The 14,603-nt window shown below is 44.3% G+C and overlaps 2 protein-coding genes across 2 annotated transcripts in view; one reads left to right on the top strand and one right to left on the bottom strand.

Moving 5' to 3' along the window:
* The window catches only part of T265_15374 (hypothetical protein), a gene marked incomplete at both ends in the record, with an annotated part of 82,647 nt that overhangs the window by 26,386 nt on the left and 41,658 nt on the right, over positions 1–14,603 (bottom strand). Inside the window, one exon of the mRNA XM_009177779.1 lies at positions 443–589. Coding sequence (XP_009176043.1) covers positions 443–589 — 147 coding nt within the window. The remainder of the gene's footprint in view (positions 1–442; positions 590–14,603) is intronic.
* T265_15373 (hypothetical protein) overlaps positions 1–14,603 on the top strand; it is a gene marked incomplete at both ends in the record, with an annotated part of 125,926 nt that overhangs the window by 107,001 nt on the left and 4,322 nt on the right. Inside the window, one exon of the mRNA XM_009177781.1 lies at positions 4,652–4,717. Coding sequence (XP_009176045.1) covers positions 4,652–4,717 — 66 coding nt within the window. The remainder of the gene's footprint in view (positions 1–4,651; positions 4,718–14,603) is intronic.

The following is a 14,603-nucleotide window of genomic DNA, read 5'->3' as shown; positions in this document are numbered from 1 at the left end:
GCAACGAATACCAGTTGTCCTGAGTTCCACTCACACTGCAATCGATCCATGAGCAGCTCAGTGGAAGAATAAACTTCACCCGATGAGCGAAACTTCCATCTGAGAAGCCGTTGGTCGAGGAATCAGTCAATAGGTGTGACCACGTGATGTGGATCCCGTGACTGAAGGATGAGCGGCGCTATATCCTGTTCAAGTGAGAGTTAATCACACTGCTGAACAGCCACACCTAATCTAATATGATGTAAGGACGAGGCGTGAAACCCTAGTCTTTCCCTTCCCTGGCTAAAGTCTCGATTGCTGATGATTCCAATAAAGATGAAACAGCTGTGATCAGTGCTTCTCGGCTTTTCATCGTAGATCGTCTTCACTTACATGAAGAAATCTCCGCACCTGATCTAATATGATGTAAGGACGAGGTGTGAAACCCTAGTCTTTCCCTTACCTGGCTAAAGTCTCGATTGATTTTCTCAATAATCTGCATGTGTCTTGGAAGCATTGTCTTCAGCATCTCCACCGACCAGTGCTTCAGGGCTTCAGTCTGCGCCACATGATTTGTATGCGTGAATGTCTGGTAGCAGATATCCCAAGCCTGTTTAAGGTAAATGAAATGGAAGACACTCTGTACGTGAATGAATATCTCAATGGGGAAAGAGGTACTAGCCGTTTTATTATCTCTAAAAATAGAAACGGAAGGCTGCCTTACAAAACTCGTCAAAATGGCAAACGGCAGAGTTCACCTCACACACATCAATGTTCGCCATCAATAGCGATGCCAGACTGTCATCTTTCGGCTTTTCAGAGCAGTGAGAATGGACTCAGAGGATTATAGAAAGTTCGCGCCTTGGCTCTACTCAAAAAATCTACTTTATTAAAAACCTAACAAGATTGTAACAAATCAGTCTGGGTAAAATAAAAACTGCTCTTTGAATCAAAAGCCGCATATGCTCCACTATGGCTGATTGGTCTTCTCTACCGTTAGATCAACCAATTCAACGCGACCTGGCCTCAGGTGAGCGGAGGAATTGAAAGTGAAACTAAGGGAGCTGAAGTCAAGGAAAAGGACTTTTCACGGGAAGGAGAACACCTGAGTGTAAGATGGCATCCAGCCATGTGATGAACGCATTCAAATCAGTTGGAAATTAGGATGACACCAATGCAGCCTTTGGAAGCAAGTCTGAGGACTGATGGACTCAAAACACACGCAGCGACCAAGGTTTGAAATGTCAGTGGATCAGAGGAATAGGAAAAAATGTGAAGAGACGATTTGAGCATAGTATTGGATCCTCCGTTTCACAAGACAATCCAGTTCTTTTAAAATGAATGCGGATTACAGGCGGGAACAATCGATTGAACTTTTGTATCCGGGCACATCTAGGACGCATCACTATGGGCTTTAGTCCGCTGTGATGAGACGGTCGATAGTAAACCATTAATGTTTTTGTCAGGAAGTCTTTTGAGCACACGCATCGATGAATCACTAGACATACCGTCTATCCAAATGGATTGATCAACTTTCAAAACTGGAACTGGATTGTTAGTTATTGGAGAACAGTACTCACTATCAAACGCGCGAAGCTGCTGACCACAACTTAGCAGGACAGAAACCGAGGATCTTGGGGCTGACAACTTGACTCACGATGAGTTGAGACTACGGTGTGCGTGAAAACACTCAGCGGAGGCAGACGAACGAACAATTTGAAGAGCATGGAAATTTATAAGCGAGTTGTTGTACCTCTGTAAACAAATGTCACGAGAATGGCAAGTCCATCCGCGTACCGTACTCATCTCCCCCAAAACTGTGTGCAGTGTAACGCCAGGTAAAGTGAATAGCTCCGGAAGGGTGTGCTCAAAAAGTGCTGTGTTGATGAATAACACGGTGTTGAAATTGACTAGGCTTCCTCCATCCAGCTAGCCGTGCACAGCGATTGAGGTTTCCAGATATAGTCATTATGAGATGCCAAGAAATGAAGTTTACTGGCAAAAACCACGCTTGTGCAATGACTGTCGTGGCACCATAGCCTGTGAATTAATTGTGAAAGGCGTTTCCTCCTGATACCTAGTCTCAAAGCAAAGTCGGATGTCACATGATTGTCACGAACGTCTAAATTATAGGGAGTGACGTGCAAAAATTATCTGAAGCAACCTGGAGACGTGGTAATATTCGAAAGCGGCGATGGGCAAACATCTTTTTACTTATTCAATTTATCGATCAACGGAGTGAAGAAAACTCAGTGGAACCGCACAGCCACTCAGGAAAGCAAGAGATAGAATAGAAGAGACCGAAACTAGCGTACGACTCAAATTTTATCAAATAAAGCGCTGCAGTAACCAATCAAAACGCTAAAGAAGCAAACCAATAGAAACACAACAGGTGGAGAGCAGGTGATTTTACAAAACACCGGATATTCCAAACGGGTCAATACATGCACAGAGGGCCAATCAAATCAATAGGTTCTCATAACGCAACTCACCATAGACATCGAAGGAATCAATCAAAACATGGAGTGGAAACTGCCGAAAACGATGACGTCCAGGGAACCAATCAAATACAAGGAAATAAAAGCACAAGGCAACAGATATCTAAAAAGGATCAATAAGCAACCAGACAGCCGGAACCAACGTTAGCCAAACACGTTAGAGATACAAGGTATGCAAAGCAAACATGAGATGTGAAGACAACCACCCAACTGATGATGCGGTCTCGAATAGTGACGAAGCCTTTGTACACCGTTTACCCAGCTCGGTAAACAGAACAACAACCTGTGGATATCCAGTCATTTGGCGCCGGACTGGTGTAGACCTTATTCCTACGCAGAGACTGAGCGCAGGTAGCATCAACCTTATCATATTTTGATTATCACATTTTGATTCGTGGGTCCCAAGCAAATAGAAAGAAATATGAGGTTCCAGACATGGTCGAACTGACCATTCCCAAACAATTTCAAACAGAGACTATGATTATGAAGTGTGTTGTAAATTTTTAGATCACATACATAATCATTTTTTCGCGCTAAACATCAAAAATTCTAAAAAACACCAACACTTGTTAACAAGCTATTCCATTCACACTCGATGTATCTGGATGAGAGTGGCTTTTGACAAGGACAATTGGAGACAGCAAGTCATTTAACCAATTTGTCGGTGACAATCGGCACGGGCCGCAAACTTCAATATCCAAGGTCACATTGAAATGTGTTTAGGTTGAATTAAATAAATGAATAAATAATGATGCAAACTATAGGCATTCCGACGCACAAAAACAATAAAAGTAAGGAGGTTCACAGTTTTTCTAATACTGAATTTGAAGACTACTTAAAAGACAAAATGATACGGCATCTCAAAAATAACGTCGCATACGTTTGAACTACGAAGGATACTACTGACGAGGCGTTGAGTAGTGTCTTCTCGTAAACCTGCTTCGCGTCTCTTGAAAAGTGAGATCTATTACGGAATTTGTGGAGTCGCTTTGTATCGTTTGCTTGCATTTGAGTAACAACCAATGAATATCCAGGAAAGTTCAGGAAGACGCGTTCAAGGAGAAGATGGAAATCCAGTTTTGTAAACAAGATGCATATGAGAGTTTTGCCCCCTGTCTACTAGTCTGTAACTGTTTACTTGGTGTTTCCCGAATAAACAACTCCTCAGCGAAGGCCTCCTTCCTTTCACCTGTATTGCAAACTGCGAACTGTATGGAATCTTGATTCAGGTTCGAAAATGTTCGTTAGCATTTCAATCTTCTTTTCAATGTGAAGATTGCAGTTCCTGGTGTGTGTGGCCTAATTGGCCTGGCTCACTTCACTAACTGATTGCCATCTGTAAGGTTTCTTCGGTGATGTGACCTTGAGTTTGGTGGGATCACAACCGAAACTGTTGCATTTAATAGAAGACAAGACTCAAAAAGGAGGAGGATGCAGACCGCAGTACACATAACCGGCAAAGCTGGTGGTTAAATTTGAACTAAAAGGGCTAGACCCAATCAGCAGAAACTCAGTTTGGTGTACTTGTTCACACCGAAAATCGAAAGACAGCGCAGTACAACACAGGGCTCACCGAATCTATGGTTTTAGCGAATTCATTGGCACATTCTGTATTCCAAACCCAGTTACAAGTTTCAATCAAACCCACTGCACCCGCAGTGACTAATGCACGCACCGATAAAATTAGCGAACGAAATCACATCAAACCGCAGTTCTTGTTCGAGCCTATCTACGTTGCACACGTGACCACGGCGATCAATTCAGACTGAGTGCGCTATTTAACTGTCATGAGCGATGGAAGGCCAAAGCACAGAGACTTTGAAACGACCGTTGATAGACTGGTGTACCAAAGGAAAGCGAAATATGGTAATGCCCCAGGGTGAAATTTAGAAATTGTTCTTGGCAGCCTGGTAAACTCACGGGTAGACTTCTCACGCTATGGGCTAACGAGGCTCTTTCACTGGATTACAGAGAGGTGTTCGGTCGCCATTGCAAAGCCGTGTAGTGTTATGACATGGCAACGTGAAGTGAAAGTGACCACTGCCAAAATGAGAGCCTTCGGATCTTAGCGCCTTCCTGACTGGGACACACGTGGTTAACAACCCTACAAGACATGGCACGCAGTCGATCCCAGTGGCGCACATGCTGTCATTTCCTGTCATTTCCACCTAAAGGTTCCCTGTCGTTGTGCGCTGGACTTGAGTCGGGGTGATATCGCCCAACACCGACATGATACTCATGTATGTTTATCTTAATACTGTCTTGCTCGTTTTCCTAGAGGACATTGGACTTATCCGCACTTATTCTCGACCCTTCGCTCTTCTGGAACCTTCGTCCCTCATGGTTGTACGGCGATTAAGCACCGATATTGCTGTGTACTGTGTGCAGTTACTAACGATGAGGATGATGGTGAGCAATCCTAGCGTGACGATAAATCGGCCAGCATACATGATGACTTCTCATCATCTTGCAAATTGTCGAATAGGGGGATCCGTTTGTCACGTTTACCTCTGTTGGATGCAGTGGGACCGTAGAGAAACCACGTGATCGATTCGTATTCAATACTAACAAGGAGGAAAAATCAGTTCGAGATAGTGACTGTGAATATCGGATCGCAGGTCCTGGACGGTCTTGCATATGTTTTCTGCCAAGTACGCCCGCGTTCAAGAATCTCTCGTTTTATTCAGTACCTTGAAGCGTTTTACAAAACTATGCATGTAACTTGCGTCCAAAATCCACAAGGTTTATCTTGAAATGCTGCGGCGTTCAAGAGCTATGCTCCTTCAGGTCAAATTGCCCACGTAGGACAAGTTTTGTGTATCTTCCCCTGAAATTTGAACATTCATTTGTGAACATTTCTACAGAAAGGTCACAGATTTCGTGTGATACACTTATGATTTCTGGGAGTCTAAAATATCGATTGTTCGAGTACTCTGACTGGCTGTCGATCAGGTGACAGCTGACCAACAGCCAAACGTGATCTCAGTTAAGCCTTGATGAATGTGAACCGCCAATCTGGAAAGCCATTGGGCATGCTTTTCAAGCCACTTTAGGCATTTCAACATAATTTACTTTAATTGATTTTTTAGTCAATTGGAATTATCGGTGGTTTGGTGCGACGGCATGTTTCAAAACTCTGGTTTCAGATTATCAAATGAAAGTTCAAAACTCCTGGAATAATGATCAGCCAGGAAAAGGGGAACTCATCACAAGGAATGGTATTGATGTGGTGTAAAACGATGTGAGGTTCGCATTCAGTTGGCAGGTTTTCCCCATGAAGGTCTACCGAAATCTCGCTTCGACACAGTCGATATTCCAGAATATTAGGTTTACTACAGTGTTAGAAGGGACTTCATGTGACCGATTGGTGACTTTCACTAGATGGCAATGTGTAGATCTCCTGAATTGGTCATACAAGTGGTTCGGAACGTTCAGATAGCCTGGGCATACACTACAGACCCAGGATATTTAGTTTCCCCCGCATGATGTGAAAGTTGTCGGCCATCAGTAGGATATGATGACGGTTCTAGAAACATCCCATTTTTCCATTTCGGTTGTTCAGCCGTTCCTACACATGACTTAGCGGAAATCGCCATCACACGTTTCGCGCACCGGGCCGGAGAGCACCGGTTTAGTTCGATATGACAGACAAATCAGAGTGATGGGTGCCAACTAACTGTGTACCCTTTCATGCGTACAAGTTTGATTGGCTAGTGGTCTGTGCAAGAGGGTTCAACGGAGATTTGTGTTTTTAGCTAGGCGAATAAAGTCTGTATGATATTCCCGGTGTCATCCATCCATTTCTCACACCAGGTATAAACCGAAACGGTCAAAGTTTCCAACGACCTTGTGAGTAGTATGTTACGTGTATACAAAGACGTGTTTCGATATTCGGAACACCGTACCAGTTGGAACATGAGGCGGCCTGATGAAGCACACTTAGTTGAAGTGGACCACGATACATCAGAGCTTCTGTTGAATTTAGCTCAGCCTCTCGTCGAAATCGAATTCATGTGCAAATGAGAGCATTTGTCGAGATAATCTCCTGTTTTCAAGTTCGGTTATCTCACTTTATGTCCACCTTGCTGCTAAAGTGCGAAGTGAGAGTGATGGAAGTTAGGGAAGGAAGCTTGAATAATGAGCCCAAAAAGGAATGAAACTTGTGGTTTTGTCAAACAGACAGACAGAGAATAAGAGGTAGAGATATCTGGATCTCTTGAATATCATCCAAATGAGGTTAAATTAAAAGGTTTATTCAATTGCATCTGGATCTCTTATTAATATCAACCTGAATTACCGATGGAGGCGCATCTTAGCATATATACGAGTTGATGTTCGGCGGATCAATCGATTTAGTGGGCTCGAAAAAGGCGAACCTGGCAGCGAGTTAGTTGCCTAGGCATTTCATCCGACTATGTCGGACAAATAAAGGAATAACCGTTGTCTTGGATGCCTGGACTGAGCTCTGAGTAAGAAAATCTGGTCGTCACAAAGATAATTAAAACGAAGCCATGGGTTTCATTCTCCTAAAAATCATCATCACCATCGATAGCATGACATCAGTGTTCAACACCAATGCTTCACTGCCGTACAACCATGATTTATTTGAAAGCCTTATTGTAAAGAAAAGAGTAAAGATGGACGGGGAAGGGACTTAGTGCTAGCTTAACACAATCATTCCGAGGTGCATACACCTCCAAACATTCACTCAGGCGATCTGGATAGAAACTGACAACAAGAACGCCACTGACATCGGTTGGCAGACATATTTTGTACTGTCTCTAACCAGGCATATTGAGAATCACGCGGTCCCCATCCTGGAAGGTGAGTAGCAGCGACAGCACCCAAGCGTTTGTGATCTCCTTCATACTCCTCTGCCAAGTCAAGAGTTGACCACCTCTCTGCTTACGCAACTCTGAGTTGGGCATGGAAAACAGCACTCTCTTCGGCAAACGATGGTTCAACATACGCAACACATGTCCCAACCAACGCAGCTTCTGATGCTGGACACATTCTTCAATGGATACCCGTAGCACAATCGAAAACACGCTCTCTAACTGCCTCGTTACGGATTCGCCGACACCAACCCACACGAGCGACAATAACACCTGAAAACATCTCAGTTCCGCTGCTCGAATAGGCCAAGTCTCACAGCCATGCAACAAAACAACCCGTACTGTAGCTTGATAGATACATCTCTTCAGATCCAGGAATGAACCTGTGAATCACTGTTGGTATGGGCAGAACATTGCACATCGTACCGTTCGTCAACCCATGATAACAACTATCGATCTCTGTGGTGGCATTCGACTTCGATTGAGCGCAGCATCGCTCCAGCATGCCATGCGCCGCAGACCCTTTCAGATCCTCCGCCAAATGCACCCAGTTGACAAAAGAACAACCATGACCTTGAACACGTTGTCCGCCAGAAACAGACAAATGTGTTGCGCTTGTGGACACGCAAAGGAAACATGTCAAACCCGTCCAACCAGCATCAATTCTGGTTGGTTCGTTTCCTCAGGGGCTTCGGGCCCAGCCGAACCACGACCGACCACAATCAGTTAGTCCGAATTCTGGTCAGATAGTTGAAACACAGTCTTGGTGCAGGTCGGCCAAATCGACTGTGTAACTGTGATAAAACGACAGATCGTCTCTCGCGGACCGTGTTATATTGAGGCCCCTCCGAAGCATACATCAAAAGTGAGAATGCGGCAGACTTGCTGTCAACTGTAAAGCTGTTTCGGGGATTGGCATACCGTAAACTCCACTTAGAAAGTATACACAAGCCGCTGCATGTTTCGCACAGTACGAACTTTTCGTCCGATTTCTCACGCAAGACAGTTTGAACAGTGGACAACCAATTCTATGTCCGTAACTTACGAGACGTGTGGCAGTCCGCCAGCTCTTCCCACGTCTAAACAGTTTCACAAGTACACAGATAAGAGGCGTGTTTGTCCCATGATTAGTCAATTAGGAGCGACGTGGCTTCCTGTTATCTTTGTCTCTCGAACCCGTTAAACGTTTACAACCGTTCGATCACATGTCAGTATTTGCCAGACTCGGTCAGGTTTAGTCTATCTCAGGTATTTCATGTGGATGTCGGCACATGCATGTGAAAACCATCTATATTTTGGACAAGAGCTTCTCGGGGAAAAAAACTTCTAAAGAACGACAAAACTAGTGTGTTTCTTCGTCATCTTTTGAACTCAAAGCCTAGAAATTCGGCTTGATGGTTTGTGATGCAAACACATTGCGAAAGTTTTGATCGAGATTTTGTGCTGTAAGTCAAACCATTCTATGCTGTAAAGACGAGAAGCATCGCAGAGCTGTTTCATCAGCAGCGCGCATCTCTCCAGACTCCAGAGAACCTCGAACCAACTGGTCGTGGGGGAACGTTCAAACTACTAGCTGAGAGATCCCGAGTTCAAGAGTTTCGTGTGGTGCCTACTATGTGCCTCGTTTTTTTAGCACAGACTGTTTTCACTGGGAGAACGAGGCCTTCTTCTTAGATGTAATCGCGATTAGATTATTCCGATCTGTCAAAGCGGACTGCGGGGTTCATGGTCGAAACACGCAGGGCGGTCAGATCCAGCTTACAGTTGGTTTAATTCAACCTTGTTTAGTTTTTCATATTCTCTCCAAAGGTTCAGTTGTTTTGCCTAGTTAAGGATTCGTACAGGATGCTATCTACCTTGAACTACATTGAGGTTCTGACTATTGATTCTTTTTTCGCTTTATAGGTGTTCTGATCGTCACGAGGGTCGTTGTGGTGCGCTCCATATTACCTGGCCGCTGCGCGCCGAGGACGTCAAAAAGCTTTAAGTGTTTGACCATCGATTTCTTCGCAGCATTGACCGAATCTGGTGGGAACATCGGACCAGCAATGCTGAAGTTCGTCCAATGGTATTCGGGAGAAATAACTCAACCCCGACACATGAACTGGTCACGCTGCATCGGTTGCGCTGGCTTGGCCACGTGCTGCGGGTGCCAGTCGACCGACTTCCTCAAAGGGTTCCTTTCGCACAACCACGTGAAGGGTGGAAGAGAGCCAGAGGCGGTCAAACAATGACCTGGCAGCGCAGTGTAAAAGCCATTACCAGCAAACTCAGCTGCGCTGGTCATTGCCGTCTTCCTGGATGAGGACCCCGAGACGGGCCATATCAATGGTTAGAGACATTGTCAGACATGGTCCAGTCGCGCTTTCAATGGCGCTAATGCATCCAAGCTATTGCATTCAATTTACAGCTCCCTTCCCAACCCCCAACCTAGCAATCCACCTACAGCGCTGTATTTAAACATCAGTTTATCATCTCCCGCCTCAAATGCACAGCTACCTACCCCAACTCCCCGAATCATCGGTGAACGAAACTGCGGCAGCTACAACCACTGCACGACAAATACGCGTTTATTACAGCTGACAGTGATGATGATGATGATTCCACATAGATGTACTGAGATTTCTTCTAATATGCAACAGAACTCCCGCTGAGTTTGGAATTCCTCCACGATTTGGGAAACAGTGGAGTTTTCTGTTCACACAGGGGTTATATTACTGCGGTTTTTGCATCCTAGATACAATCAGACAGTTTGAACTGCTTATGGTGACCGGTACGTCTTGGTCCTGTACACGGGAATGTGGGAGATATGTTATCTGGTTTAAATGCAACGGACCGTTAGGATATGACAATGTTTCAGCCACAAGGTTTGAGGTTACGCACACTGGCTGTTGAGGCATTATAGAAATAATGCGCTATGTGGTCGACGTTTCTTATCACGACCAGCCAATCATCCACACTCCGGTTCACCCAACCTCATGTTTTGAAATATAAATCGGACATATTTCGAAAAAAAAGTTTTGACAGGAGACTCGACTGACTCCGGTCGAATCGCTTGTTTATGAATTTCAATTGAATGTGCCGTACACGGCATTCTCGTGCGATATTCGACTTACTATTGTTAACAAGAGTAAACATTCCAAGTCGTTATTTCCGAAGTTATGCAACACACCACGTACAGAATAAGTATACAAATAATTTAGAACAAAGGTAAGTCGCAGTTTCAAAGGCTCCACAGTCGTCGCGTGTTAGATTGTTCGCCGGGTGGTGGTAGAGGGATTGGTTACGTAATTCATCGGTGCACGTTTCCGACTGTTGATAATGGACAACGCGCTCACCCACCACTCTAACCAAATGGTATACTTTGACAAGATGTTCGGTTCGAACCATTCTCTGCATCTAGACCGTTCCTGACTAGGTTTCGAAAGCCTGACAGCATCATGGCCCTCGTGCTCCCTTTGGGTGTCATGGCACCTAGCAACCAAAAGGGTGTTGTCTGTAGGTGACGAGTTGACTGGAAAGCCCTTATTGAAATACAAGGAAGGGTTGCGCAGCTATGAAATTCTCGGAGTGTTTTGTGCCCATGCAGCCATCGAAATGTGATCACGAGTGTGATTAGCATGTACTAAAACAGAATACGACGGTACTATGTTTCAGTCACCAAATTCCATGCAGATTAACCAAAACTTATAGATAATCGGAGAATATGAAAGCTTCAAATGAGTATTTCCTCCAAGTGATGTAGTTTGTGCTAAAGAACTAAAGGAAACTGCGTAGCTGTTTAGTGTTCTCTGGGAATGATCGGCAGAGTAAATGTCATATCGTTCACCTAGTCACGGAAAGTTGCAGGTTTAGATCGCCCTAGAGGTGCACAAGGATAAATCGGCTGTGCAGTGTTTTTCGGCTTTTCAGCGACCAGTCACTTCAAGTATAAAATTAAATTTTAGTTGATGCTAGTTACTACTCATCTGTCCTCATAAATTGTCAAAAAAATGGTCTTAGAATGGTAATCAAATGCTTAGGATAGTGATGATAGTGGACACTGTCATTTTAAAAGAAGAAGCATATTCTAATAAGTACCCAAGGACCGCTCAACTCAGATAGCTGCAACGGAAACTGCACTGCACTCGAGGAGTAGACCAGAGGAAGAACAGAATTCACCTGACGAGTGAAGCTTCCTTCTGAGAACTTGTCACTTGAGTCAGTCAACACGTGACCACGTCACGTGGTTCCCGTATTTGAAAGATGAGTAGTGCTGTCCGAATGTGAGTCAATCACACTGCTATTCGGCCACTCGTGGCTGCTTGGTTAACTGTTCGAACGTCTGGCCGTCGTCGATTCGTGAGATGAGTACTGTTTATGACTCCCAATCAGGATGGAACAACTGTACAGTGCCTCTGGGAATTTTCGCATACATTGAACATTCATTAATCCTGTTCCCAAAACAACTCACGTAGCTCAGGGCTCGGTGATAGCAGCTTTTACAAGATAAGCATTCTGGTACTCTCAAAGGAGTTCCATTGGCAAGGGGACGAAGAATACGTTTCTCTACAACAGCGTAAAGTAACGGAAGATTTGAGATCAGAGTGAAGTGGCTACTGTCGATGTGCAGGCTGGCGCTACTACATGGTACCGAATTCCCTGCAAATGATTTCAGCCACAGAGTCACCCTATAGGATAGGTGATATGCGGTTTTATCTGATTCCATCATTCAGATGTGTGACGGATTATTGACAATAAAGTTTATTTTCCATGGGTCCAGAACTATCACCATGCGCAAGGGATTGGAATCCGGCCGCGTAACTTCCATTGTTATATCAGTCTATGCTTGGAATCGCTTTGGGGCAGGGTCAACGAAGTTTGGTGTATATCGCGCCAATAGACCGGGTATGAAGTGGGCTGTCGATGGATTTCCAGCAACCTTATGAGTACTACATTACAAAGATATACATGTATCGCGATATTTCAAATATCGTAGCGACTGAAACATGAGACGGCCTGGTGCAGCACATTCAGTTGCCTGAGAACATCACAAACGAGAGATTCAGCTGGGTTCCAGGTGAGTCTCTCGAAAGAACCAAATTAGTTTGCAAATGAGTGTATATTCGCTAATTTCGTGCAATTTAGTTTCAAGTAGAACATAAGGTTGACGGAAACCCGGGGACTGCGCCTACCTGATGAGCCCCAAGAAGGGCGAAACCGGTAGTGGGCTGTCGATGGATTTTCAGCAACCTTATGAGTAGTACATTACGAAGTTCTATCCTGTTCGAAAACGACTTGGATATTCGTTTCCAAGCGGCAAAAATCTTAAATGACCGGTTTTATTATGATCAGTTTGGGTAGAACCGGTCTGCTCGATTGAAATGAAAGTGATATTTCCATTGGGTTGAGTTTATCTGCCAATTTAAGGATGGATCTAGGTGACGAAATACCAAGACGACAGAACAGTTGTGGGCAAACATAAGTAAGGTTTTCCAGGAATAAACGGACTTCACAATCCAAGAAATTAGAAGTAAAAATACAGCCAAGAATGTACACGATTGCGAATGAGGAAAGAAAAACAGTTACACTTTCTAACTCCATCATACATGAACCAGTTGACAAGTTATGCTGTAGGCTCATGACAATGAAGGTATGCTAAAGAAAGAACTGTTCTCTTGTGCCGGTGGAAGTAAGGTAATATATGGTTCAAAATGACTTTTTTAGAATCTAACTTCATTCACCCATAAGATGAGAAGAAAGCCAAACGAAAGCGATGCGAGGTGGCTTCATTCAGGACACATTTCGGTCTCAAGAATGTCATGACTGTCTGTGTGAGTAACTTAAGGACACGCAATAGTCAGCCATTGATCAGTTTTCCTCATCTTTATGAATGCAGTTATGTCACGAACAAAACCTTTTGGCTGATTTCGCCACCTCCCTATCGACTGCTCTCATAAACTAACATCACTACCTCCCTATGTGTAGGTAGATATCTTCATTTGACAGTAGATTCCACCGAACTTGAAAAAAAGCGCTTAGTAATAGTTAATTACCCTGTTTCTGCAAGACCATCAGAAACCATCACTGTGTCTCGTTCAACTCAACAAAGGTTCACCGTCAAATGTGTCTTTTCATCAGTTCAAACAAACTTTCCTCGCAGTGTATTTATCAAACATTATGATGTGTGAACTCAATTGAGTCATCCAACTGGAAAACCTTTTGCAATACGTTCTTTTGTTATGTCAAGCCCAAAACAGGAAAATTAAAAACAGAAAGTAAAGTTCGGTACTGAGAAAGTGCCCTACAGGCCAACCAATCGCGACCGAAGGTCAGCCCCTGAGCATCAGCACTTGAAGTAACACACGCAGCGCTACTGATCCAACTTTAGGCTCCACTCCGGTCCCTAGCCACGAACCGATGATGTCACCTTGACTGCTGATGAAACGCCTGGAACCTAATAGCCCAGTTCAGCGAACAAACCAAAGCTGTGGTGTGTAGCGACATTTCAACCTGTGATATTATGCACAGACATTATATAAGATAATTAAAATAGTAAAGGTTCGATGGGCCACGCTACATGGAGGCAGCCTGAGGATTTATTCTGGTTCCTATCTCATACCAATCTGCTTTTGAATGCACTTTTTCACCGATCAAAACCCGACAAAAGCAGTGAAGGGAAACGGAGGATTATTCGGCCGAAACATTCCAGTTTACAAAAGGTTCTAGAAACCTAGCATCAAAAATTTGGTCACTAGGCTTCGAACGGAGTAGTGAACAATATCGATCAGGAGGTGTGACCAATCGCGACGAGTTCAGGACTCCCGTGATTTCGCTACATGAGTTATGATGAACAATTCTCTGCCCTGCATTCTGTGAATAGTGGTCAACCAAAAGCAGCAAAATCCATAAAATACAAGAACGATCCGAATCGCATCAGACACGACAGTGATGGGACAGTTGGTATGGGTATAGATAAGTTCCACACAGTATTAGTTTGACACACTTTGAAACGAGTTGTCCAGGTGTATACAACATGAACGAAAAACTATCCTCGGGAACAGGTTCGAAGCACAGACTTGCTGACTGCCCGACCAAGTCCGTGCCACAGTATTAGCACACCTTGAAACGAGTTGTCCAGGTGTATACAACATGAACGAAAAACTATCCTCGGGAACAGGTTCGAAGCACAGACTTGACTTGTGCCCGACCAAGTCCGTGCCGACTAAGTCACTGAGGCCATCCACTCCCCGAGAAGCCCGCGCTGCCAAGCTGATTTGCAAAGGATTGACAGTCGATATATATATAAATA

Source organism: Opisthorchis viverrini, assembly GCF_000715545.1.
Source record: "Opisthorchis viverrini unplaced genomic scaffold opera_v5_455, whole genome shotgun sequence".
Lineage (NCBI taxonomy): Eukaryota > Metazoa > Platyhelminthes > Trematoda > Opisthorchiida > Opisthorchiidae > Opisthorchis > Opisthorchis viverrini.
This window is presented reverse-complemented; position numbering and strand designations above follow the sequence as displayed.